Genomic DNA, 26,245 nt, shown 5'->3' with positions numbered 1-26,245 from the left:
CGAAACCCAACTTCGCTGATGTGGTGCGCAGGGGCGTAGCACCACACAGCACTCCGGCACCTTCCGAGGCCGCTTCCACCGAGCCGATGGCAGGGACATCCAGGCCCCAGGCAGGGACAGCGAAAGTTGCTCTGCCACCCTCAAAGCAGGGAGCGCCGGACCATGGGTCGGCATCCCGCAGGACTTCCCCCCGTCGGGGGAGGCCTGAGACTAACACCCGCGGCCCCTCCGCGATCCTCCAGCACCTCTGTTGAGGTGATGGATAAAACTCCCACTCCGCCTGCTTTACAGCGGCGGAACAGTTCTCTGGAGCGAAAAAAAAAGATAGACCCCTCAGAACGGGTCCAGAGCATAAGTAAACGCCATAACGTTCGCACCCCAAAAGACAAACATGGCTTTTTTAGTTCAGTGGAACTGTAGAGGCCTGTTGAGATATTACAGTGACATAACAGATATTTTAGGGCCAATGCTGCCGTAGCCTTGTGTCTTCAGGAAGCCAATCTAGGTCCACAACATATGAATATCCTGAAACATTACAAAACCATTAAACGTGATCTCGAGCAGGCAAGTCGACTCTCGGGAGGCGTCGCGATTGTCGTTCAAAGGGGTATCCCTGCTCAAGAAATCAAAATCAAAACAAAACTTGAAGCCGTTGCAGTCAGCATCGTCACTTATAAAACAATTACTATCTGTTCTGTATATATGCCTCCACATCTTGTTGTAACAGTTCATGACCTGCAAGAACTCATCCATGAGCTTCCAGAACCACATCTAGAAGTTTGGGATTTTAACGCTCACACCCCTTTTTGGGGAAGCGAGCACTGTGACTCTAGGGGTCAAATAATCGAAGATTTTATCCTCACAAATAATGTATGTCTCTTAAATACGGAAAAGGCCACATACTGCTCCCCTACCTCGGGGAAAATGACCTGTTTAGATTTGTCGTTTATTTCACCTTCTGTTTTGAACGATTTTAAACGGGATGTCATTGACAACCCATATGGTAGCGATCACCTTCCTATACTAATCAGTTTAACTTCTCCACCGGAAATAATCCCCACAAAACCGCGACGCTGGAAGCTGCATCTAGAAGACTGGGCACTTTTTAGAGCAAAAGCCACTTTTCAAAATATAGATTTCCAAACCTGAGCATTATCAGATAAACGAAAAGTTCAACTGTATCTTAACTGCTGCAGAATTAGCTATTCCGCAGTCTTCTGGAGTAGTGCGACCAAACCACAAAGTGTGGTGGACAGGTTGACAAAAGCCTGCAAGGAAGCAAAAAAACAACAAAATAGAGCTTGGGGTAAATTTCGCAGGTATCCGACACATCAAAATCTCGTAAATTTTAAAAAGGCAAGAGCTAAAGCTCGGTACATCCGTCGCATTGCCGAGAAATCTTCATGGCAGAGTTATGTGTCATCTATAAACAGTCAAATCACATCTAAAAAAATGTGAGGGCAGGTTCGAAAATTAAACGGTAACTTCTCACCGTTCACAATTCCTCTTCTAACAACACCCGGCACAGAAACAAGCATAAAGGAACTGCAGACATTTTGGGCGAACACTTCGCCGCAGTGTCCAGTTCATCGCAATATACGCAGTCATTTATAAAACACAAAAATATAACCGAAAAACAAAGACTTCCATTAAGCGGGGCTGGAAAGGAACAATACAACAATTTAATTACTCTCCAAGAAATAAACCGAGTACTGTCTGCCGGAAAAAGAACTGCTCCAGGACCTGACCAAATACACTATGCAATACTTGCCCATCTTTCTGAGCTTGCCGTAGAAACACTTTTAAGATTCTTTAACACAGTTTGGATATCAGGGAAAATACCTGAAGCCTGTAAAAAAGCAACTATTGTACCGTTTCTTAAACCGAACAAACCCCCAACCTCTCCTAGCAGTTATAGACTTATATCAATTACCAGTTGCCTCGCCATATCCTTTGAAAGTGTCCTGAATAAAAGATTAAATTTTGTCCTGCAATCCTGCCAACTTTTTGATATCCATCAATGTGGTTTTAAAAAGGGATGCTCCACAACAGATCACCTAGCCCGTCTCGAAACTACTGTCATTGAAGTTTTTATCCACAAACAACACTATCTTGCCGTCTTTTCCAATTTAGAAAAAGCATACGATACAACCTGGAGGTTCGGTATTCTTCAGGACTTAGCTGAGCTCGGCATCCGTGGCCGAATGCTGAACTCCATTAAAGACTTTTTATCTAACCGTTCATTTAATGTCCGCCTAGGCTCATCCCTTTCGAGGAATTTTATTCAAGAAAATGGAGTAACTCAAGGGTGTATTTTAAGCACTACCATCTTTGTTTCAGAAATGAACTCTCTTAATAAAATAATCCCAAGGTCCGTTATGTACTCAGTCTATGTAGACGACCTTCAAGTACCTTGTACATCCTCCAATGTATCAACATGTGAAAGACAAATACAATTGACAATAAATAAACTGGCAGCATGGGCGGATAAAAATGGTTTCCGGTTTTCCCCACAGAAATCAGTGGCAATTCTGTTCTCATTAAAACGACGCGTACATACAGATCCCACCCTTCACCTTAACGAAATAGAGTAGCCGTAAAAAATGAACATAAATTTCTATGTATAACATTTGATAGAAAGCTTACTTTCCTGCATCACATTAATATGTTAAAAAAGAAAGCCTCTCAATCCCTGTGCATTCTCAAAGTACATTCCCGAAAACACTGGGGTTTCGATAGGACATGTCTTCTACAAATTTATCGCTCTGTAGTACGCTGTACCTCACATTATGGATGTATAGTTTATGGCTCAGCGAGACCATCGTATCTTAAACGGCTGGATCCGATCCATAATTTAGGCTTGCGTCTTTCCACTGCCTCATACAGGACGTCGCCTATAAGCAGTCTGTATGTAGAAACAAACGAACCATCGCTTACAGACAGAAGAACGATGATCCCGTGTTCCTACATCCTTAAAATCCGTTCACTACCTAAACACATCTGTCACCAAATAGTAACTAAGTGCCCATCCAGAATGTTGTTTAACAACAAGCCGCAAAGTACCAGGACATTGCTCTTGAGTTTTGAAGAGATGTGCCAAAATCTCGGCGTACTAGACACATTGCCTGGCATTGCTGGAAGGCGAGATCTACTGCCGCCATGGTACAATTTCCCGGAAATCCGTGATATCACTCTTACACATTTCAGCAAAAAACAAACTCCACCACAGCATATATTACAAGAATTTTTTGCAGTCGAGGAAAAATACAGTACTTGCTCAGCTTTTTATACAGATGGCTCAAAAACAGATGTTTACGTCGGATGTGCAGAGGTACAAGGGAACCACAGTCAAATAGTAAGGCTTCCACAGTGTGCATCAACCTTCACTGCGGAATGTTACGACGTCTATGTAACCATTGAACAAATAATCAAGGAGAACCTCAAAAACAGTATTATTTACACCGACTCGCTAAGTCTACTTACAGCTCTCCACTCTAGAAATGCAGTTAATCCTATACTTGGTGATATCATACACAACATAGTATTAGCCACAGCTAAAGGACAAAACCTAAACTCTGCTGGGTGCCAAATCATATCTAAATTAAAGGCAACGAGAGAGCAGACTTATGCGCTGCTCAAGCACGTAACAAGCAAATAAAGAAAGTAAATATTCCGTTAATCGATTGCATTAACTTAATACATCGTAACATAAGACAGAAATGGCTGTCCGCGTGGTACAACGAAGTAAAAAACAACGCGTGGTACAACGAAGTATAAAACAAACTACACAATGTGAAACCAGTTATAAGTGAATGGAAGTTCTGCACCCACCAGGAACGTTTTTAAGAAGTGATAATCTGCCGTCTTCGTATAGGACACACGCACCTCATGCACAATTTCCTACTCACAAAACAAGATCAACCTGTTTGCGAAGAATGCAGAGACAAAGTTACGATGAACCACATTGTCTTGTGCGAAACTAAAAAAACTAAGGAAGAAGCACTTCACTAATTTTTATATCGAACGCATTCCTTTTCATCCTGCACTGAATTTAAGAGATGATGCAATTATTGATATATTATGTGTTTTTAGCTTTCTCAAAGAAACTGGATTTCTCAAGAGACTAAAACTTTTTACCTACTGGTCTGTTTGTATTTTAGTACACCTCAACCACTTTCTCATTCCGGAGAAAAGGGTTGAGGTTGTTTTATTTGGTTGCTTAGGGGCCTCCAGTCCTTGCCCAGCCAAGGACGGGTGATGAGGTTACCCGACCAATCTTACAACTTTTAATGTTAGCCATTTATAAATCTTGGTTTTGCTCTGAATACTGGGTAGAAGGAAATACTTTTTCAAGCTTTCTACACCACCATAAGATTTTATCTGTAAAAATCTGCATAACACAATTCCTGGTACCTAGAGCTTGGCGCATGATAGCCTTGGTTGCTTATGCGCCATTAAACCCGACACAACACAGAACACTCTGAACATCGACCCCGCCTGGGAGCAGAATCTGCTCGTTGTGGGCGCACGGAATCCGCACCTCGCCGATCGCCTGCTCGGCAAATTCAGCTTGTCCACAAGCAAAGGCACCCATCACTCCTCATGAGCTCCACCGAGCCCTCCACCGCTCCAAGCAGCGGAGCGCTCCTGGGGCAGATGGGCTCACTTTGCAGATGCTGCGGAACCTGGACGCCCCAGAGCAGGCCCGCCTCCTGGATGCCTTCAACATCATCTGGGACAGCGGCATCCTCCCGGAGAGCTGCTCCATGGCAATCGTGGTCCCGATCCGGAAGACCAGGAAACCCCTCAGGGCTCTTTCCTCCTACCGACCTGTGTCGCTGACTTCAGCAGCCTGCAAGTCAATGGAGTTCGTGGCCCTGCAACGCCTCTCCTGGATAGCCAGGGCCAGCGGCTTCCTCTCCGAGTGCCAGACGGGCTTCCGCAGGCACCGCTGCACAGCAGACTCCATTGCCGACGTGGTCTCCTGCCTGGAGGAGGCGAAGCAGCAGGGAGAGGTCACCCTCCTGGTCCTCCTGGACATCCAGGCAGCCTTCGACAGCCTGCCCCACTCCACGATCGAGCAGGCTCTAGACGATCTTGGAGTGACCGGGCGGTTGCGCCGTTTCGTAACCGCCTTTCTTTCCAACCGGTCCATGCAGGTTCGGGTCGGGGGCACCCTAGTTCTCCTCGCCCCATCACCGCCGGGGTTCCGCAGGGCTCAGTCCTCAGCCCCTTCCTCTTCAACCTGGTCATGGCCGGCCTCCCGAACGCCATCCAGCAGGATCGCCACCGAGTCTTCTCCTCTCTTTACGCAGATGACATCGCCCTCTGAGTCCGCGCCCCCCGCAGGCACATCATCTCTGCAAGGATGGCCCTCCAGCGGGCACTCGACGCGGTGAAGTCCTTCCTGACTTCCAAGGGCCTGGTGCTCTCCGCCACAAAGTCGGAGGCCATCCTCGTCCACCCACGAGGTGCACGGGCCACGGCCGAGATCCGCACCTTGCAGATCGACGGCACCAACCTGCCCTGGAGACAGCAAGTGAGGTACCTTGGGCTAACCATTGACCATCGCCTCACTTGGATCCCGGCAGACAAGCCCCTCCTGCTCCACCTGGACCGCGTCGGCCGAACGGCCGTGCGCCTCCTGGCACGCGGGAATGGCTGCTCTGCCACCTGGGCCATCCGGCTGTTCGAGGCTGCCGGGACTTCGGCAGTCCTCTACGCCCTCCCCCTGGTGACCCTCAAGGCCGCCCGGCTCAACCGCCTCGAGATCGCTCGGCGGAAATGGATCCGCCGTCTCTTGGGAGTCCCACGGACCTCCCAGACCCCGGCCACCCTTGCCGAAGCGGGGGTGCTCCCACTAAACCTTCTGTTATTGCAGAGAGGCCTCACACACACGGACCGGCTCCACCATGTACCTGACGGTGAAGCCCCCTGTGCACGTCTCTTGGGGCGCCCCCACTCCAGGACGGGCATGCTCGCCGGCGCTTACCTGGAGTCCCTGGGCCGACCCAACAGCCATTTGGCCCTCCCCCCGCTCCCTACGCGTCCTCCTCTGCAGGTCTCCCTGGACTTTGGAGGCACGTCCAAGCGCCGCACACCGGCTGCAGCCATCAAGCAGGCTGCTGCTGCCCTTCTGGAGGAGTGCGGAGGCTCCACTCTCCTCTTTACCGATGGGTCGGTGCTGCCGGCCTCAGGTCGGGCAGCTGCGGCTCTCGTGGCCCCGCAGTTGGGCGTCACCAAGACTTGCAGGCTCTCCTTCCCAGGCAGTTCGACAGCTGCCGAGCTGGCAGGTCTACACCTGGCGGCTGACCTCATGGCGGCCCTCCCACCTGGCCCTGTGGCAGTCCTCTGCGACTCCCGGTCAGCCCTTCAGCTGCTGACCAGGCCTCATGATGCCGTCGCCACCACTTCACAGCTCAGGGCCCGTCTGCACGCCCTGGAGGATGCGGGCCACCGGATCACGCTGCATTGGGTGCCGGGCCACTCCGGCATTGAGGGCAACTACCTGGCTGATGCTGCGGCCAAGTCAGCTCACGCCGACGGGTCCCCGGTATCTTTAGCAGTGACCCAGCACGATTTTGCCCGCTCTCTCCTGTTGCAGGTGGTGCGGACCCCTTACCCGGACCGGAGAATAGCGGCCCGAAAGCCCTTCCGCCGGCTCTCGGACCAGCTGCCCCGGCGGGACCGTTCCCTCTTTCTGCGTCTCCGTATCGGATGCACGTGGACGCCTTCCAGGCTATACGTCCATGGCCGGGCCTCCTCCCCTGCCTGCCCTTCTTGCGGTGACACGGGCAGTCTCGGTCACCTTCTGTTGGCGTACCCGACCCACGACCTCCCCAGGCAACGCCTGGAGTCGGGCTACCGGGCACTTGGTCTCCCGACCACCACTGAGGACGACTTCCTGTTCCCGGTCCGCAACCAGCTCCAAGCGCACCGGGTCCTCCTCTCCTTTCTTGGGGAGTCTGGCCTGAGCCTCCTACTCTAGTCCGTCGCCCCGTCTAGCAAGAGGCGATGGCTACAAGAGGACCGCGGCTCCTTCCCCGGCCTGGTGCTTGCACACTATCCCAGTGCACCAAGTCTCTCCCCCTCCCCGCCGGTGCTTGCACACACTCCCAGTGCACCGCGGTTTCCCCTCCCAGGTGCGAGCCGGAGTTGCTGCTACGGCGACGTGATGGCAGGACCAAAAGATCCTCCTGACGGACCCCAGGCCACGGCTTCCCCCGGACATGACGGCACCCACCTTCCCCCTCCCCTCCCCACCCTACATCCCCCTAACCCCTTTCCTGGTCCCCAAGAGTGATGCCCTAAGGGCCAACATACGTCGGGACCAGTACCCCCTCCCCAGAATATCCCATAGCACCTACAACAACAACCCGCCCGTACACAGGCATTTCAAACAAACCGGGGACATGTGCCGCGGCATCATCGGAGGCATCGCCCACGAGGAAACCTGCGCAACCCTCAGCGCCCAAATTGCCTGGCGAGGCGGCCAGATTGCCAGCATTCGCCGCCTCGGAAAATCATACATCGCGGTGATCGCCTTCGTTGGAAAGGTGGTCCCGCGGTACGTCCACTACAACGGGGAACTCACCCCCGTCCGAGAATACAAACGAACTGTGCAGGTCTGTGTGAAGCGTGGCACGGTGGAACGCCGCGCGGACTCTTGTTCCACGCCGAGCTCGCCTAAGTGTGGCCTTTGCGGCCAAACTTTGACTGTGACGCAGGACGGCCGTGCGCCACACGAATGCAACCCAACCTTTGCAATCTGTGGACTAGCCCACCCCACGGGCTCGAAAGATTGCACGGCAAAATTCCGCTGACTTCATCTTGCCGGAGCCAAGCCTTCCCAATATGGAGTGTCCGAGAAGCCAGCGCCTGTAAACAGGCAAGGTTCGCCCGCCGACGGAGCCGAGGAGACAATGGCGGCACGGTACGCTGCAATCACGCCACCGGCTCGCGCGAGGTAGACGTCAACCCGGCCTCCTCATCTTCCGGACTGAAGTCAACGGGAGAGAAGAAGTGAAGGAAGAACAACAAGAAGAATAAGCAGGCGCCGCCACTACCCCCCAGTGGAGACGACGCCAAGCACTTCCCCGCCCTCAAACCAAGTGGCGCTGCCGGAGCCCGGGCCCCGGCGCAGCAACAACACTCTCAGGTGAGCAGCTGGGCAAGAGTCGCCTCCTCCCCTCCTTCCTCCTCACCCACTTCTCTCTCCTCGGCTTACGGCGTAGATGTCGAAAGCCGCAGACAAAATGAGCAGCTTAGAGCAAAGATAGGGCAGTTGCTCACCAAAATTCTAAATTTAGAAGAATAGCTAGCTGCTGCGACGGGTATACCGGCTTCCGATGGCATGGAGAGTGAGCCCGAACTGCCGCCCGCGTTCGCGTCGGCAATGGCTGCGATGGAGGCGCGTCTCACCTCCCATCTCCAGAAAATGGTAGAAGCGGCGATGAACTGCATGGAGACCAAACGCTCGGATTCCGTCCCTGCAGCTATCAGCTGCTGCATGAAATCGAAAACCACCCGAATGAGTTGGCGGTTCGAAGGTATCCGAGCCTTCAACAGGCACAAAAAAAATTATCGGCAATCCTAGAGACACGGAATCGGAGGACTTCAACCCCGCACCCCCACCCGGTGCTGCCTCTGTGCCGGAGTCCCATCAGCCCCCGTCTCTCACCTCCAATCCTAATGTTGGCAGGACGGCCTAACAAGCGTTGCCCTCCTCCGAAAACACACAAATTGGTAACCGTAACGCAATGGAATTGTAGAGCCTTCAAGGCACGACAGAAACGCGCGAACCTGCGCCCCTACCTAGAAACTTTCGAGGCTCTGCCCGCCGTGGTCGCCCTCCAGGAGCCAGGAGCGGCGGCCAAGTTGACTAACTACGCGATGTTCCAGCGAGACCCCTCGTCGTGTCTCGTCGTACACAAGTCGTACACAGCCACCGAAATTGACCTCGATCTCAATATACCGTACTAGTACGCCATGGTAAGGATCCTTCCCCTTCGCTGATCCGATCCTCCCCTGCGCGTACTTAATGTATACTGCTCCCCGAAACTGAAGCGAGTGACCTTCGCGGACCTCTTTAGCCGTGCACTTAAAGAGGCGGATCGCGACTCCCTGCTGATTGTGGGCGACTTCAACGTCCCTAGCCAGCTATGGGGCTATCTTAAGGAGGATTTACGCGGACGCATGCTGGCGGAGTTGGCGTCCACACTGGGGTTCATCCTCCACACCGACCCGGCATTTCCTACCCGCGCAGGCAACTCGGTGACCCGAGGCACATGCCCGGACCTCACCTTCACTCGCAACATAAGACACGCAGACTAGATCAACACCGAGGATACCCTCGTCAGCGACCACTGCATCCTCAACACCACTGTTTATACATGCCCCATAAAGCGCCCCACGACACATGCACGCATCCCCAATTGGGCCACCTTTCGCCAAGATTTCCCATCCGACGCCAACACGAACATCACAGAGCAGGGCTACACGAACTGGTCCCGGTCAGTCATATCGCACCTTCGCTCCCATGAGTAGCAGATACAGCTCACAGAGGTGGTCACGGACGTGGACAACCCCCTGCACCACCCCTGGAAAGCGCGCCGCGGCCTTACGCGCCGCTGGAAGCACCAGAAACACAAGAAGCTCAAAGCGCGCATTGCGGACCTCACCCGGCAGGCAGCACAATACGCGGCCCAACTCGCTGACTCCAACTGGGTGGACCGCTGAAACGCGGCGGCGAGGCAAATGTCGAGGCGCAACACGTGGCGGCTCTTCCTAGCCCCGATCAACCCAACACAGACCCGCACAGAAACGCAGAAGCAACTACACAAAGCCATGCACTCATTCCAAGGAAATTCAACAAAGTTGGCACAGGCGCTCCGGGATCGCTACCTGTGCACAACTCAGGATGCCCGCAGATCGCCCTACTCCTACGCAGGCAGGGAAAACTCGGAGTTGGACAAGCCTTTGCAGCTTCACGATCTGCAGGCCAGTCTGGCCAAAATGAACAGGGGCACCGCTCCGGGCCGGGACAAGGTCACCGTCAAAGTTTTGGCGAACCTTCCTGATTCAGTGTACCGTGTCTTCTAGTATCACTGTCTTCTAGAATACATCAATGCGATCTGAACGGGGGAAACCACCCTCCCCACTGACTGGAAGACGGCCCTTGTCATCTTCATCCCGAAGGCCGGGAAACCGATCGACACGAACAGCCTCCGCCCCATCTCTCTCACCTCTTGTGTGGGCATATTGATGTAGACGATGGTGTGGGATCGGCTTTCCGAATACCTCGAACAACACAACACCTTCGCGGACACCATGTTCAGATTTCGCCCACACAGATCCGCATAGGATGTCCTGCTCCATCTCAACCCTGAAATCTTGAACCCCATCACACACCCCCAAAACGACAAAATTGTCCTCGCGCTCAGCCTGAAAGGGGAGTTTGACAACGTAGCTCACGAGGTCATACTCACACTTGAGTCAAACTCACTGCGGCCAAGAAAACTTCGGAGAATGTGCCACCGGTATAATCTACAAAATTCCCTTGCATTGCGGCATGAGCTACATAGGTCAGTCAGGCAGATGTCTAAACACCAGGTTGAAAGAGCACAGTAATAACTTAGGAAAAATAACGAATCCTGGAAACGTCGGCCCTCATTGCGCAAATCACAAATGTTCACCTTACTTTGATCGGACAATTTTAGCTCGGGCAAAGGAGAAGAAAGAAAGAGAAATAAGCGAAGCCTTTGAGATATTGGAGGCCGGTGAAGACGAGTGCGTAAGCATACCCTCGGCGTTGTTATCAAGTGAGGAGGTACATCTAATTAACAAACGAAGGAGCGTGCGACACAGCCGTTGGCAATGGATTGATTGTTTCAGCATGTGCATGAATTTTTTTATGTACCGTCGTACCAGAATAAATCTCAGTTTTTAGTGCGCCTTTGTCCTGTGTCCCCGTTCCAGTTGTTTTTTTAGTTTGTAGCGCGTTATTCACACCAAAAATAAGATACAAAATTAGAGATGCCCAAATATGCAATACCCTGTGGACCGGAGAACAAAATGTCCCTGCTGGAGACTACTACACTGGCTATTCTATTTCCTCTGCACATTACATTTCTGGGAAAGGAAAAAAAACAGCATTCTTTCGTTAGCCTGACTGGACTGCTCTGTTTATAATGCCACTCAGCAGAGGAATGTTACTCGATGGAGTCTGCGACTACTTCGTCCGATTTCTAAAATAAACGTTGAAGTAGCCACAACAGCGCGCCCTCTTGGTGGCTGGCCATGTTGTTAACACTTGTACCTCGGAATTCCAACAGGTGGCTGTACTATCCTACGCAGCATGAAGGTTGCTATACCTTTGCCGGGAACATGGCCGGGAATGTGCTTCGCGGTGCAGCCAATTTTGCTGCCGTTGTCTAATGTGGAAGGTGACAAGGAAAGGCGGGCTGGTTGGTGGTTTGAACTAGAATGAGCGAAGGCAAATCTGACGCAAAATGCGTAGGCGTGCGTGACCTCATGCGACGTACAAGACTGCGTGAAAGGAGGTGGGGGGCTAGCTGAGTGGAAACACGACACGAAGAACGTTGACATTGACCTCACTTCTGCAATTTTAAAGCGAAGGCTTTACTACTCCCTTCCGTAGCTTGTTCGGCGTCAGTTTCATATGGGCAGGAGCGTTCAGTGCAGGAGAACCACGGGACGTCGTCGAGACGCACCTGCGCAGAAACCGATAAAGACCAATTTTCAGTTTTTCGGGAACTTCGAAAGCAAAGGAAAAGCACATAACTGCCCCCCCCCCCTGCGGAACTGTGGACATCTCAGTCACGCTGTAAGCTAAGTGGCATTAGTGACAGATGTGCGCTACATGCTTTGGCATAGACAACATTGTGGCAGAAACACCGCCCCAGTGGCTCAGTGGTCAAGGCGCTCGTCTACTGATCCGGAATAGCCGGGTTCGAACCCGACGGCGGCGGCCGCATTTCGCCGGAGGCGAAACGCCAAGGCGCCCGTGTGCTCCGTGTGGTGGTCGAGCGAATGCTATGCAACTTCACCGAGGCTTTATCTCAACTTTGTGCAGGCCTGTCTCTGCCTTCTCAATCATCTGTTTCGGCGGCGACGCCTGCATCTCTCCCAAATTGTGCTGCTAGTAAGAGTGACTCCATGTCGCCTCCTGACACATCCCAAGTCCCGCCTAGCAACAGCGCTCCTGGCAGTGTCTCTCAAGTAGATATCTGTAACACGGATGTTGAAATGCTCTGTCCTTTCCAGAAGCTTCGAGCTTCTTCGTCACCCTCGAAGTCAGCTGTTCCGCGAATCAAACCAAAGAAAGGACCCCCCAAAGTAATCCGCCAGACTGATATGCTGAAGGAGGCTGTTGCTGCCTCTTTCATCAGTCAATAATCATGGCGGGTTTAAAAGTTTTGCAGTGGAATTGTCGTTCCGTACTTTCTTCTCTCACGGATCTTGAAATACTTCTTCATAAACATTATCCAGATATTGTGATTTTGCAAGAAACGTGGCTCTCTCCACTTCATTTTCAATCATTTTCAATGAAAAAATTCCGTGTTTTCAGGGTAGACCACATTAATGACAGGGGTGGTGGGTTAATAACTATGATCTCTACAAAAAATATGTCACCGGGCATCAATCTCGCAGAAATTTAAGCTCCCTGACGGTGAGTTGTTGGCGGTTGAAATCTCCCTTCCACAGTGCGCCAAAGTAGCGATTGCTAGCGTCTACTTTCCTGTAGGTGTTCACAGGACAGACTGTTTGGATACCTTACTGAGCGGAGCAAACAACACAGTCATCGCAGGGGATTTTAATTCGCACCACAGTGTCTGGAGTAGTCGCTCTGACTCCTGCGGCCAGCTTCTCTGGTCATGGATGTCTATGAATGCAGTGCGGTGCTGCAATTCCGAAGCAGTAACCTTTATGCGTGGAGTTTCTCGTTCAGTCATAGATTTAACATCGCATCTCGTTGGGTTGGAGTACCTGCATCGTCAACAGTAGACTCAGGTACATCTAGTGACCACTTTCCAATAACGTTTACTATTATGTCCTCTCCTATCAGAAAAGGTGGAGCAACCATGATATTTGTAAATCACATTACGTATAAAAAATTGATATCTGCCTCGGTTCCCTCCATAGTTAGCTCAGGTCGAGCAGAAAGAGCTCAGCGGGCAATTTCCTTTCTGCAAGATGCCGCTGAGAGCTCTGTATTCTCTGTGTGCGCTACTAGCCAGACAGCCGTCTCCTTGGTGGACGGAGGAGTGTGAGAAAGCTTATCGCCTTAGAAAAGCAGCATCGAAAAGCCTTTCCTATAATCAGAGCCCAGCTAATTGGATAAATTATAAGTTCTCCTCTGCATCCTTCAAAAGAACTGTTAAAAATCAAAGGAGGATTATAATCAAAATTTAAACACCTATCTCTCTAAACCTCAGAAAAAGAAGGCTCTATATAGATTCATGGCGCAGAATAACAACTCTCCGGCCTCCAACTGCATAAACTCAATGGTATTGTCTCCGCAGGAAGCTAAGGAACACTTTGAACGTATCGCTCAGGGGCTGGCTTTAGGTTTCCAAGTGCAGAAAACGGAACTTTTGCACACTCTCACCCCCAGCTCGGACTATCCCGAGGTGGACGTGTCGGAACTCCTCCCAATTAATTGTTTCCTCGATGCATGTCTGCTGCCCCGGGATAAGAAGGGGTTACTGTGGGCATGTTAAAGATTTTAGCGCAAGACTTTCAAACTCATCTTCTGGGTATTGTAAATGCGTCATTGGAAAACTCTTGGATTCCTTACAGTTGAAAAATTGCGAAAATAATTTTACTTTTGAAAAATGCAGAGAATGGATTTCATTTATACAATATTCGGCCGATTGCTTTAACCCCAAATTTAGTAAAGCCAATAGAAAGAGTAGTACACAGTCACCTCACATAGCATGTTCTTCACGTTAGCGGCCTTAGCTCCGCACAGATTGGCTTTCGTCGCGGTTGTTCCATATGGTCCGCGCATGTGGATCTCGAGAGCCGAATACGACTCTCTATGCGCGAGAAGTTGCGACCTTGGTGACACTTCATGTTGCTAAAGCCTATGACAGCGTTGAACACACGGTCTTTATTAACAATCTTGCTCAGCTACATCTACCACACTACATGTATGCTTGGATTTGTGAACTTTTAAAAGATTGCTTTTTCTTTTGTACAGACGGATCTTTCTGTTGTAATACCTATGATCAATCAAGAGCTGTGCCGCAAGGATCTGTTTTGTCTCCACTGCTTTACGGCATATTGGTTCGGGACATACCCATTCATCCAAACATTACAGTTTATGTATACGCAGATGATATAGCTTTTTTCGCATCAGCAAAGGATATTCATGCGCTATACGAGTGTTTGCAGGCATACCTGAATGCTATTGAAGTCTTGCTGAACCAAATTAATTTATCACTTAATGCCAGCAAATGTGGCGTGCTGGTATTTCCGCCGAACACTCCTTTGTACATGTCGCTAGTATACCGCTCCACTCCAATTCCGCAGGTGGAGTCGGTTACATACCTAGGCGTTACTTATGATCAAAGTTTGGACTGGCGAGACCATATTAAGAATAATGTTATTAAAGGGGAACGTGCTCTGGGCCGATCGACACGAGTTGGCAATAAAAAGTTTGGCATGCGTCGTGACACGTTACTGTTGTTCTATAAGGCTTATATGAGAACAATTCTGGAGTTTGGTTGTGTCTTGTTCTCTGGTAGCGCAAACTACGAGCTGCAGCCATTAGCTTTACTGGAAAGGCGTTCCCTACAGCTATGCCTCGGGCTCCCAAAATCAGCTTCAAACGCTGTCCTTTATCTGGAAGCCCATATCCCCGATCTCTTTTCCCGCTTCCAACTTCTAACAGTGCGTACTTTCCTCAGGTCCCTTGACCGGGCCCCCGGCGTTCGTAGTCCCATTTTTCTATCCCAACCACCCCTGTTTTTCACTGATCATTGGCCACGCTATCAGCTTCCGCAAGTTAGGTTCACGCAGAATCTGTTAGCCCTGCTTCAGGTTGATCTGATCTCCTTGCAACAAGTTGCAGATACGCAGGCTGACCCCGTCTTCTATTATGACCATATTTTCCCGTCCCATGCAAAACGTATGCCCACAAATATACTAAATGGTCTCCTTTCTGAACACCTACAGAATTTTCCTCTTCATACTGCTATCTCCACTGATGCCTCCGGCAGCTGTCGGAAGGCGGCGGTTGGGATATATTCGCAGGAACTGGGTTGGAGCTATTCCGTTCGTATCCCATATTATACTCCTATATTCTTCGCAGAGTTTCTGGCCATTGGTTTGGCTCTTCTCAATCTTCCTAGGCATGTAGCACGGGTTCTTATTCCTGCAGACTGCCTTTCAGTTCTAGTCTCTCTCCAAAATTCGGGAAAATCTTTACTGAATCGTTCACTTAGGTTTTTTGCACCGCGCACAGTGCGTGAGATCCGCTTTGTCTGGGTATATGGACATTCGGGCGTCTATTTTAACGAGGCGGCTGATTTATTGGCAGGGTCAGCTCTCAGCGCTCCTGTAATCTATCCCGTCCCTCACCTCATTGTGTTAGAAATTTCACGTTTCCAGCGATTCCAACATATTTCAGCCAACCTGAGTGATCCATTGCTCAATACCGTGGATTTTAACCACTTAAAGTTCCCATGGAATATCCGGTGGTGTAAATGAAGGCTTTGTGAGGTGTCAATGACGCTTCTGCGATGCAGAATCCCTCACTTAAATTTGTACTTATGCAGACGTGGGCTCGCTGCGACAAAAATTTGTGCATCATGTGGGCAAGTTGAAACAATAGACCATTTTCTCCTCTTTTGCCTGCGGTTCGCAGTTAAGAGAAAACAGTATTTGGAGGTCCCTCTTTCGAGGTTAGCCCCCGTATTCTTAAACAGACCTCCACTTGAAATTTCACTCGAGTTGCTCCTCGAAGCCGGTTTCGTGCTTCTTAAACCCTCCTCCACTCCTACCGGCCCTCGAACGGAGGAACTCCTCCAAGCTTTCCTCCAAAATCTCGAGGTGGCGCTGTTGCTACCTTGAACGCCTCCTCGGCCGAAGCGTCCCCCCTCAACAGTGTCAAGATGGCTGCCGGCTCGCTCGCCGAGTTCGCCGAACATGTGCTACGTGTGGACGAACTGTTTCACGATGGAGCCGACGATAGCGAAGCTGCAGTTGTGCCACGGCGGGCTTTGCGGGATAGAATAAACCCGCTGGAGCATTTCAGCGATGGGGAGTTTTTATCCCGGTACCGGTTTACGAAGGACACCGTGCGAGAGCTCCTGAAGTGCCTGCCCATGGAAGAAAGCGTCAGCAATCGCGGTCACCCGCTGCCACCGATGCTTCAGCTGGCCGTTGCGCTGCGATTTTATGGAAGTGGAACATTCCAAGTCGTCACCGGTGACTTGATAAATGTTTCGCAACCGACGGTGTGCCGTGCAGTGGAACGAATATCAACGCTGATCGCGGCACATCTGTTCCCGCGAACTGTGAAGTTCCCTGCTACAGCGGCCGAGTTCCAAGCGGATACGACGGCCTTCTACCGCCTTGGCCGTTTCCCTGGGGTGACTGGGTGCATAGACTGCACCCACATCCGAATCAAGTCTCCTGGCGGTCAACTCGGAGAAGTATTCCGCAACCGAAAAGGTTACTTTTCGATCAATGTGCAGGTGAGCCCATTTTTCTTTTTGCAAAACTTTATCGCGATCTAGGTGACATTATATCATATTAACGCGTGTTGATATTTAGAACAAACATAAGGGCCGCTTTCCTTCACATTGCCCATCATAGCTGTCGTCTTATTCAAATAATGTTCATGTAAACATTGAGCAAAAAAAGATAATCGATCTCTTGCAGTGCTTTGAACCTGCACTGCATCACTTTTCAAGATTGGAGGGTCTGGTTCAATTATTGTTTCTAAGTATACGCAAACTCCTTTTATGTCCAAAGCGACTTGTGCTATCAATTTATCAGTGATGCAGGTATATTTTTGTACAATATTTTAGTTATGCCTCAATATTTTGGCTTGCGCACTTCTGTATCCACTAATAAATTAGTTCTCTATTTCTTAGCTAACATTGTATATGTAGGAGGAGTCATTTGTTTTTCACGTTGCTTGTTTTACATTTCTTTCTGCCTGCACCCTTCTGAAATGCCTGCATGACCTTGAGGGTAAAAATTAATAAATACCATGTATGTTACCTAGCGTTCCTGTTACATGAAGCACCAAATTTTCACTCGCATTGCAAGCAAACAATTTGCGCCGTTTTGATGAATGTGCTAATTTTTCTGGCTCTTGTTGCTTGTAAAACATAGAACCTAAGCTATATAAATAGATATTAATTGCTGAAGAGTACAGTGATTTGACATGTAGCCACAAAAATTTATATTCATTTCCTGAGAATATCATCATGACAGAGACATAATATTTTATCCTCAGGCAATAACGGGGCCAAGACTGGAATTTTACGACTTGGTCGTCGGCTGGCCTGGATCAGTCCATGACAGCAGAATGTTTGATAACAGCCGTGCACGAGTCCTCTACGAGACGAAGAGAGTTCCCGGGTTGCTACTGGGAGACGCAGGTTATCCCTGCATGTCATTTTTAATGACACCTCTGGCAGATGCCAACCCACCAAATACCCCAGAGGGCAGGTAAGTGCAAGAGGGAACTTATACACCATAGTTTTTTTGATTGAAGGCAACACAAATGTACGAATGTCATCTCCTTTTGCTGCTGCTCTGCTCTGTAAACTCTTTACATCAAAGAGTGGATCCTCCATTTTTTTTGTTACCGAAACACTTACTTTTCCCATGCTTTTCCCATTTTTCTAATCAAATTCAACACAAATTCAACATTCAGACTTAATACATTTGCCACCGGTTGACGGACAAAGCCCCTGAAGATGACTTAATACTTCCCGAGGCGTGCAAATGTAATTAAAGCTTCATTAGTAGCTGCAATGGGGCCACTGAGAATGTAATGCGCAGACTGCTGTGCTCTTCAATTTAGCACAGCTATACAAGTTTTTACTTCAAACTGCTCGTCTTTCACGCAGGTATCAGGCGGCCCACATCAAAACCCGAAACAGTGTGGAGAGGGCTTTTGGAGTTTGGAAGCGCCGCTTTCTATGCTTAGATATGGGCCTCCAAAACCGCCCTGAGCGCTCAGCAGTTATAATAACTGTCTGCGGCGCCCTTCACAACCTCGCCGTTCTACGGAAGGACCCGGAGCCACCTGCTGTGGCCCTCCCCGTTATCCAGCAGCCACGGCCCAGCGTGCAACCCCAGCAGCTCCATGTGCCACCGCAGCCTTCTGCCAACACAGTGAATGGCTCTCATGTTCGGGTGGGGCTTATAGCCAGATCATTCCGTTAGGTGTCCTAATTACCTTCTCGGCAAATGTACACAATACTTTTCTAGTGTTAAAGAACCGTTACTTTTATGGTATTTGCATTGTTTTTGCCTATTTCTTTTTTCTATTTCTTATAGCAATTTAATGTCATCATCAGCTGAACTTCGTCCACGGGAGGACGAAGGCCTCTCCTGTATCTTTCCAATTAACCCTGTCCTGTGTCAGCTGCGGCCGCCTTGTTGTGGCAGAATTCCTTATCTCATTAGCCCACCTACTTTCTGCCGCCTTCTCCTATGCTTGCCTTCTTTTGGGATCCATTCTGTTACCAATGGCCCAACATTCATCTTGAATTCACATTACATGCCCTGCCCATGCCCATTTCTTCTTGATTCCATCTAGGATGTCACCAACTCTCATTTATTCCCACATTCATTCTGCACTTTAACCGCTACATTTATCATTTTCCTTTTTGTAGTTCTGCACTGTATCGGCCCCATAGGTTATAGGCTTTGCCCCACAAGATATGGCTGTTGAAGAATACTAGTAAACTGCAATTCATGGCTGGAGAGTGCCTGCCAAATGCGCTGCACCATCATTCTTATTATCCTAGTTTACACGTGTGGTGCGGATCTGTGGTCACTATGCTCTAAATAGATGCATTTACCTTACAACTTTCAATGCTTTGCTGCCTCTCGTGGGCTGTTCCGTTCCGAGTGTTAACATTACTGGAGATGTCAATATTATTTTTACAACCACCGTTCTGCTTCCTTTGCTTGTCTTCGATCATGCTTGGAAGTTTGTCCTTAGCTACTTAGCAGTGAAATATTTTTAGAAAATCTCAGATTATTGAGGCATTCGCCATTAAATTTCATCTACAGTTGCTTCCTCTCTAGTTCTCTGTAAATATCCTGGAAGCACGTGGCAAATAGTACTGGAGACGTGTCTCCCTGCGTGACACCCTTCACAAGTAGTATTTTGTCAATTTCCTTGTGAACGACTATGGCACTCTCCAATTTCGGCCAACGACGGATTTCCTTTTGGCCGCTTTTAGGCTACCTCCCTTTTTTACTGATTGATCTTTTCCATATTATATTTCTTTGTGCTGTTTATACATGTGCAGTGTGTTAAATAAAGAACATTGTTTTTAAGAAACTGAAGGAATGAGCATATACTGTACGACTGCATCAAAATGACGACAGTGTAATTATACACAGAAGTGTTCCCAGACAAATATGTACAACTAAATTTTATTTTTCCATTTAGCGCTGCATTGCTTCTAACTGCTTTTTCCGAATTTGAATGTCGAGAGAAACCAGCTTGCGCTGCATTTTGACTTTTAGCCGCTGCTCGGCCAGCTGGCTCCTGCGGAGTTGCACATCGAGATGGTGCAGCTCTTCCTTGCGCCGCTCCTCAGCTCCTCAGCTTCAATAGCCGTAATTCTGGCGGCTAGTTCAGGAGCCAGCGTCCGCTCTACCGCAGCAACACGGGGGCCACCTGCCCTCGTGCGAGCAGTTTGTGTTGGTGGGATGCCTTCAGATGAGCTCTGATTTGGCACGACCACTGTTCGTCTGCTTGCGTTGAGGCACTCTTCCTGAACAGGAAGTTCATCCTCGTTTATGGGTCGGCTGTTCAGCAATGGTGACTGTGCAGGAACATCATCTGCAAAAACATGTGCATACATACAATGCCTTCATGAGAACTCTGCAATGCTGTGACAAAATTGGTGGACTCTTATGCTTACATACAGACTACTGTGATATGACACGCAAAGAACAAATAAGTCCATGAATAGAGGCTATTCAGACCATAACAGAGAACCAAAAACATCCTTTACATGGTAGACATCTAAAAATAAACTTATCAACATATATGTGACGTCATGAAAAATGGACCCAGTAGGAGCCCGTCAAGAAGTACTAATAAATATGTGGCCCCGCTTGCTTGAGCACATGTACATACAACGAGCAGAAAATAACTAACGTCTGCTGCAGTGCCGCTCGATCGCTGAGCACCAGTTGCGGATTGAATCAGGGATGCTGCGGCCACATATCGATAGGTGCGAGATGTGTAAATGCCCGTGTAATGCGGCATGCGGCATGTAATGCGGGCGCTAAAGAATCCCTTGCAGTTGAAATTAATCCATAGCCCTCCCCGACAAAGTCTTTCTCAGCCCAGGCACAGGTTTTGGACTTGATGCACGAGGAAAACTAACCGTGACAGTTGTAACTAGTATTTAAAGAGGGCAGCCTTATTTACTGGAAAAGTCACCTTGGCTTGTTTCGTTGCCGTTTACCATGGCCTCTAATAGTGCAGCAGGTGGCAGGGACAGCACTGCCTCGCCGACGTGGGCTCCGTCACTGTCAAATGGGTTTGGCAGTCTTGTTGCCATATGGTCAGCAACTGCGCCAACCAGTTCCGTAGCCGGACTCATTGGCCGGCATTCGAGAGTACCACCACCTGCACCAAAATTCTTAATTGTGCATCTCCCACAGCACCATCCGTGCAGTGAAACACACTGAAGTGAGGTGTATTTTGTACGCAGCATGCAATGCTTGAAAAAAAAAAAGCTAACCAGAACAGCACAAACCAGCAATGTATTGCTCAAAAGTAGTTCGAAGATTTTTCACATTAAGAAAAAAAATTAGAAGATTGCACATACATCTGCTTATGAGCGGAAATTCGAAAGCCTTTCCCTTTCCTCTCTTTCTCCCTCCGTTATTTAAACTTTTTATTTTGTTTTCGTTACTAGAAATTGTTTTTATTTCAGTTAATTTTTCTTTTTGTTTTTTATTACTTGTTTCATTTTTTAACTTCAGTTTTTTATACTAAGTAAGCCTTCTCGTGCATTTACATCGTTTTTCATCGAATCAGTCACACAAAACCTGCTTCAAAGACAGCATTTATTTTCATTATTTCAACTTAATTAACTAATTACAATTAATCAAAAAACTTTTCCCATTTCAAGATCTACTCGCACATTGCCTAACTCAAACTTTTGCATATTTATCTCCACAGAACGACATAATCGCGCGGACAGAATTTGCGGACACGTTTTGCTGAGGTGACGTAACCATATAATTTTTTCGCATTAGTAAGAAATAACGTCAAATTGTTAGGATTAAGATGATGCCTGGAGATGAAACGTGCGAACATGCAGGAAAATGTATGGGACAGTTTTTGAATGTAAAACTGTTTCGCTCACCTGTCCGAAAGATTTCCCTATTTTCTTCGGACTTCTTCTTCCAGCGGCACTTCATATTGTCCCACAGTTTCCGTAACTGTGCTACACACACAGTGCGTGTGCCGGCCAAGCTATTATACTCTTCGCAAAGTTGAGCCCAGGCTTCGTCCTTTGCCTTTTTCGAGGTGTTGTCTGTTCGCTTGTTTTCGACAACGTCCCGATACTTCGCCATTATGTTTCTTAACACGAGGCGTTCATCTGCGGTGAAAATGAACCGCGGAACTGCGGGCCGTTTCTTGGCGCGCTGGGAAGCGTCCGAAGCAGATGCCGACGGTGTCGTATCGAAGTCCGATACCTCATCATGGTCGAACATTGTGCACGCAAAAAAAAAGGAAGGGCAGATACAAAAACACCTAAACACACACGAACAGTCGAACACGCGCAAGCACAAACACTGCAACAAAGCTGCACGAAGCGAGTCGGGAGCACAACAGACGAGAAACACGCGGCGAGCAAGGGGAAAAAGGGAAGAGGGACCGTAACAAAAATGCCGCGCCGGGCAGCTGCGACTGCTGCAGTTGCCAGACAGGTAAAGAAAACTGGTTATTTCTTCTAAAAGTACACTTTTTTTATAGAAAAACAAAAAAATATGCAGTTTATTTGTTTTTACCTTGCAGTTTACCGCTAAAATAGACAAAAGGATTTCTATATTATCAATTAGGTGGTGTTCTGTTTGCAGGAATTTACAATACTCTCAACACCAGCAGTTTCTTTCTCGTCCTCGAAAGCACTGGAGTGGAGGAGGGCAACTCGGCCAGCTCCTCGATGGAGGAATGTCCGAGGTGTGTTCAAGAAGCGCGACTGCTCCTCGGGCCGAGGATGAGCGCTCTCCTCCACTCCCAGGAGTGGAGGCGCAGCGTCGAGTGGAGGGTTGTTTGTGAATACGGCGGTAGGACTCCCTCTGTCTCTTCCAGTTATTTTTTCGTTCGGTGCGAGCGCAAAGGGATTCCCGTTGAGCAGTGTCTGCAGCTACCTTCATAATTAAATAAGTGCAAAATTTTGTCGGATGTCCAAAAATGCTCGATTCTATTCCTGGTAATTCGTATTTCTTTAATTTATTTGACTTTTTCAATTTTTATATTGATTTAGTCTTCTCACGCCTATTTTTCCCCGCGCAAATACCTCATTAGGATTATCTACTGAACCTTGGCCAATCCCCCTGCGTGGGTATGTGCCATGCTTACTAAGTAGAAGAAGATGAAGCAGAAGACTGCCATCGCTCAAGAGACTCGATCGTCGCCGTGGTTTCGCCGTCGCCTGAGCATTAACCTAAGCCCCCGTTGCAAAATAAATAAAGAAACGGAAGGAAAAGAGTGCTGCCGGCCTCGGCAATCGCTATGTAATATCGTAAGCACCCGAGCTGCAGCCGGTGGAGGTGAAATGGAAAGGGAGAGGATAGCGAGAAAGAGTATACGGAGATCGATAGCAAGAAAGGACTGGAAAGGGGTGGTCGCGCTGCCTAACCAGTGTGCGGAACGCACTCACTGTTACAGACGCCGAGGCACGTCTAGTTGCCCGATACACCACAGCTTTCGCTTTCTAACCAGGATTCGGTAGTATAACCGCAGCTAATTTTAAGAACGTTAGCTCTTACTCATCACGTTTCTCGATTTCTTGGGGCCTCCCTTCCACGTACCTCCCTTCGGCGTGATATTTTCGAAGTCCGAGGAATTCAAAATGACGGCCCCCATAGTAAACCGATAAAGCAACCCAATTTCTGATTGACTGGAGACACCACTTATAAATCCAAGATGTGGGCCAATAATGGTAATTAATTGATGACGTCATCTAACGCTCGTTACTTCAACGTCTTCAAGACGGTGCGGAACCTTTTTTTTATTTCAGAACGTACTTAAGAGCTGCTCCCCATAGTTCATAACGGTAGGTTTTGTGGGCAAATCTCAGAGCCCGTAAATATAGCTGCACTTCGAATCGTGAGAATAAATAAAAGATATACTGATTGAATTTTACCTGGTGTAATTGTGTGAAGTTTACAATTTCACCACTATGCAAAATATGAGGAGCGCGACCGTGAGATACTCGGATCAACAGGACACTTGTTATATGCTTCTTAAAAGGCTTGATCTTGATCATGACGTTTCCCATTAAGCGTAAAATTTCGTGCATCGCGATGCGAAGCATCTCCATAGCGTCATCTTCACCTGAAAGTGCCGAAAGTAGCGCGATTTATACGTACTCGCTCACTGTAACGTCTACTTCGTCTACTTACGGAATACGTCTGCTTAGAGCAGCTAGTGACTGGCACGTTCTCTCAGATCATGAATGGAAGTTTAAAAATAAAAAAAATATGCTTCAAGGGGAAAGTGTATATAGCGTATTCCGCATTTAAACGCGCGCTGTAGAATGTTTTCCTCAGCTGAACAACTCCAGCTGGTTAGTTTTTCGAGCTCAGATTTCGCCCAGAAGTGACATTAGGTCGGCAGAATTGTTTTATGCTAAATTGTACTTGCCTGAATCGATCAAGAAAGCCGGATATTCTCATCGTTTGCGGCGAGGACGAAAAAAAAACTAGCCGTTGCCTACGCGATTGCACCAGTGGTGCCACCTCGTTTCTCGGCTATGGACATTCGGCAAAGAAGAGGAGGGGTGGGGAGTGTTTTGCGGGAGGTTTGAAGGCGCTTTTTCAAATGCTTCATCAATATTGATATCATAAAAAACTAGTTTGACCACAACTCCAAAAAACATCGTCTTTCGTGAAAAAGCGTTGTTCGATCCCTTGGCGCGTCTATTCTAGGACGTATGAATGGGAATGTTTGCTCTGCTATTCAACATTTTTCTTCTAGAAACAAAACGACTTCCATCATGATCTTTCTTTATACCTCTCTTTATCTATTTATTTCAATCCTCTTTTTCCCCATGCCTATTTTCGTTCTTCTCTTCTTTCGTTCATTAACTCAGAAATTTAAGCTTATTATGCCCTCTTACCACTCTAAACATCTGTCACGGAAACTGACTTGCTTAAATTTCCGATATTGTCTCATTTCTTCCGCATTCAATCTACAGAACTGGTAATCACGACCTAAAACATTTCAATCCAAATATCAATGGGCAATGACAGCAGTGTGGTGATTTGGCAGATATATGACACATGTTCTGGGCCTGCCAACAGGATCCCAAACAGTACCCTATCCCCCATCCCACTCGACAGGGCTAGGAGGCGACCCTGCTAAGAAGCGGTGGCTCCATGGTCAAGGCGCTGGTCTATTGAGCCGGAGTTCCCCGGTTCGAACCCGACCGCGGCGGCCGCGTTTCGATGGAGGCGAAACGCAAAAGGCGCCCGTGTGGCGTGCGATGTCAGTGAACGTTATAGGTCCTCAGGTTCTCTGCGCTTTCTGACACCTTTGAGTCCCCGTTTTCTTTTTTTTTTATTTCTTCAAGTCATCAATGAATTAAAACGATTTTATTAACTTTTCAGTGCCTATCACACCCCAATCAACCATCAACCACTGGCCACAAATTACTATCATACGATTTTTTTTACGCAGGCCCCGATTTTTTCTGACACGCGGTGCCGACTACGCCGACGCCTTTTCGACCGGCCAAGCTATGTACGCTATCGCGTAAAAAGCACACACCACCGTCACGAAAACACAGGTCATGATTGCAACCTGAGCCGGACTGATCATCATGATCTGAATGTTACGCTGAGTGAGCTCGAGTCAGACGATTCATGATTTAGTCCGCCGAACTATGGTAATCACAAATTTGAAATTCTAGCCCTTCGTATTAACGGGGTCCATTAACAACGAGGCACGACAGTACACTACTGGGTTCCATTTGCGGTCTTTTTCTAAGTCGAAAAATCTCTGTTTTCAGTCAAAGCAGGATATTTTTCATCAGAACTCGGCAAGCTACCGATAAAAACCAATATCAGTTTCTCCTTAACGTCCCTTTAACTCTAGGCGCACCATACTGAAAACTGCAATGGAAACCCGAAAGACGCGGGTTCGATCGCAGCCGCGACGGTCGAATTTTGATGTAGGCGAAATTCTGGAGGTCAGTGTGCTGTGCGATGTCAGTGCACCTTAAAGAACCCCAGGTGGTCGAAATTTCCGGAGCCCTTCACTATGGCGTCCCTCATAGCCTGATTAGCTTTGGGACGTAAAACCCCGTATACCCATAAACAACGCAAGGAAACTTCTCTCCGCCTAAACCCTATGGCACGCGTCATCGCTTGGCCACAACAGCGACAAAGAACTGGCCATGCGCTGACATTCGTTCTTAGCAGAAGGCGCTTGAGAAATTTTTATTTGCACAGGTCTGGTTTCCCGCTTTCTCCCGTCTGCGCATTCTGTGGTGAACAGGATTGAATAGACCATTTATTTTTGTTTTTTCGCCGCTTCCCCATGAAGACCGTTATTAAATAAGCCATTGCAACAGCTTCGCCTTAGTTTGAGCAGCCCGACCATATTGTCATTTGGCGCAACCATACTTCGGTACAGCTCCATGTATGTTTTGACCGCCATTCAAAATTTCTTCAAAAATCCTGGGAGGCGGAGCTAACAGACACATTCTGCAACCTCGCAGATGTTTTCAGCAAATTCAGCCAACGAGGTAGGTACGCGGAGTTTCGC

The 26,245-nt window shown here is 48.6% G+C and overlaps 2 protein-coding genes across 2 annotated transcripts; one reads left to right on the top strand and one right to left on the bottom strand.

The window, feature by feature from the left end:
• Window positions 1–5,368: 5,368 nt before the first annotated feature.
• LOC144103186 (uncharacterized) lies at window positions 5,369–6,988 on the top strand. Its single transcript, XM_077636002.1, has one exon. The coding sequence runs from the start codon at window positions 5,369–5,371 to the stop codon at window positions 6,986–6,988; it is 1,620 nt and encodes a 539-aa protein (XP_077492128.1).
• A 12,757-nt stretch (window positions 6,989–19,745) lies between these two features.
• On the bottom strand, window positions 19,746–20,939 carry LOC144103027 (uncharacterized). Its single transcript, XM_077635979.1, has 2 exons — window positions 20,678–20,939; window positions 19,746–20,068 (listed from the first exon to the last, which is right to left on the bottom strand). The coding sequence occupies exons 1-2, from the start codon at window positions 20,838–20,840 to the stop codon at window positions 19,746–19,748; spliced, it is 486 nt and encodes a 161-aa protein (XP_077492105.1). The 5' UTR covers window positions 20,841–20,939.
• Between the last annotated feature and the right edge of the window lie 5,306 nt (window positions 20,940–26,245).

The sequence above is a fragment of the Amblyomma americanum genome, chromosome 1, assembly GCF_052857255.1.
Source record: "Amblyomma americanum isolate KBUSLIRL-KWMA chromosome 1, ASM5285725v1, whole genome shotgun sequence".
NCBI classification, from domain to species: Eukaryota; Metazoa; Arthropoda; class Arachnida; order Ixodida; family Ixodidae; genus Amblyomma; species Amblyomma americanum.
Note: the sequence above shows the minus strand (reverse complement) of the source record. Positions and strands in the feature narration are given on the sequence as shown.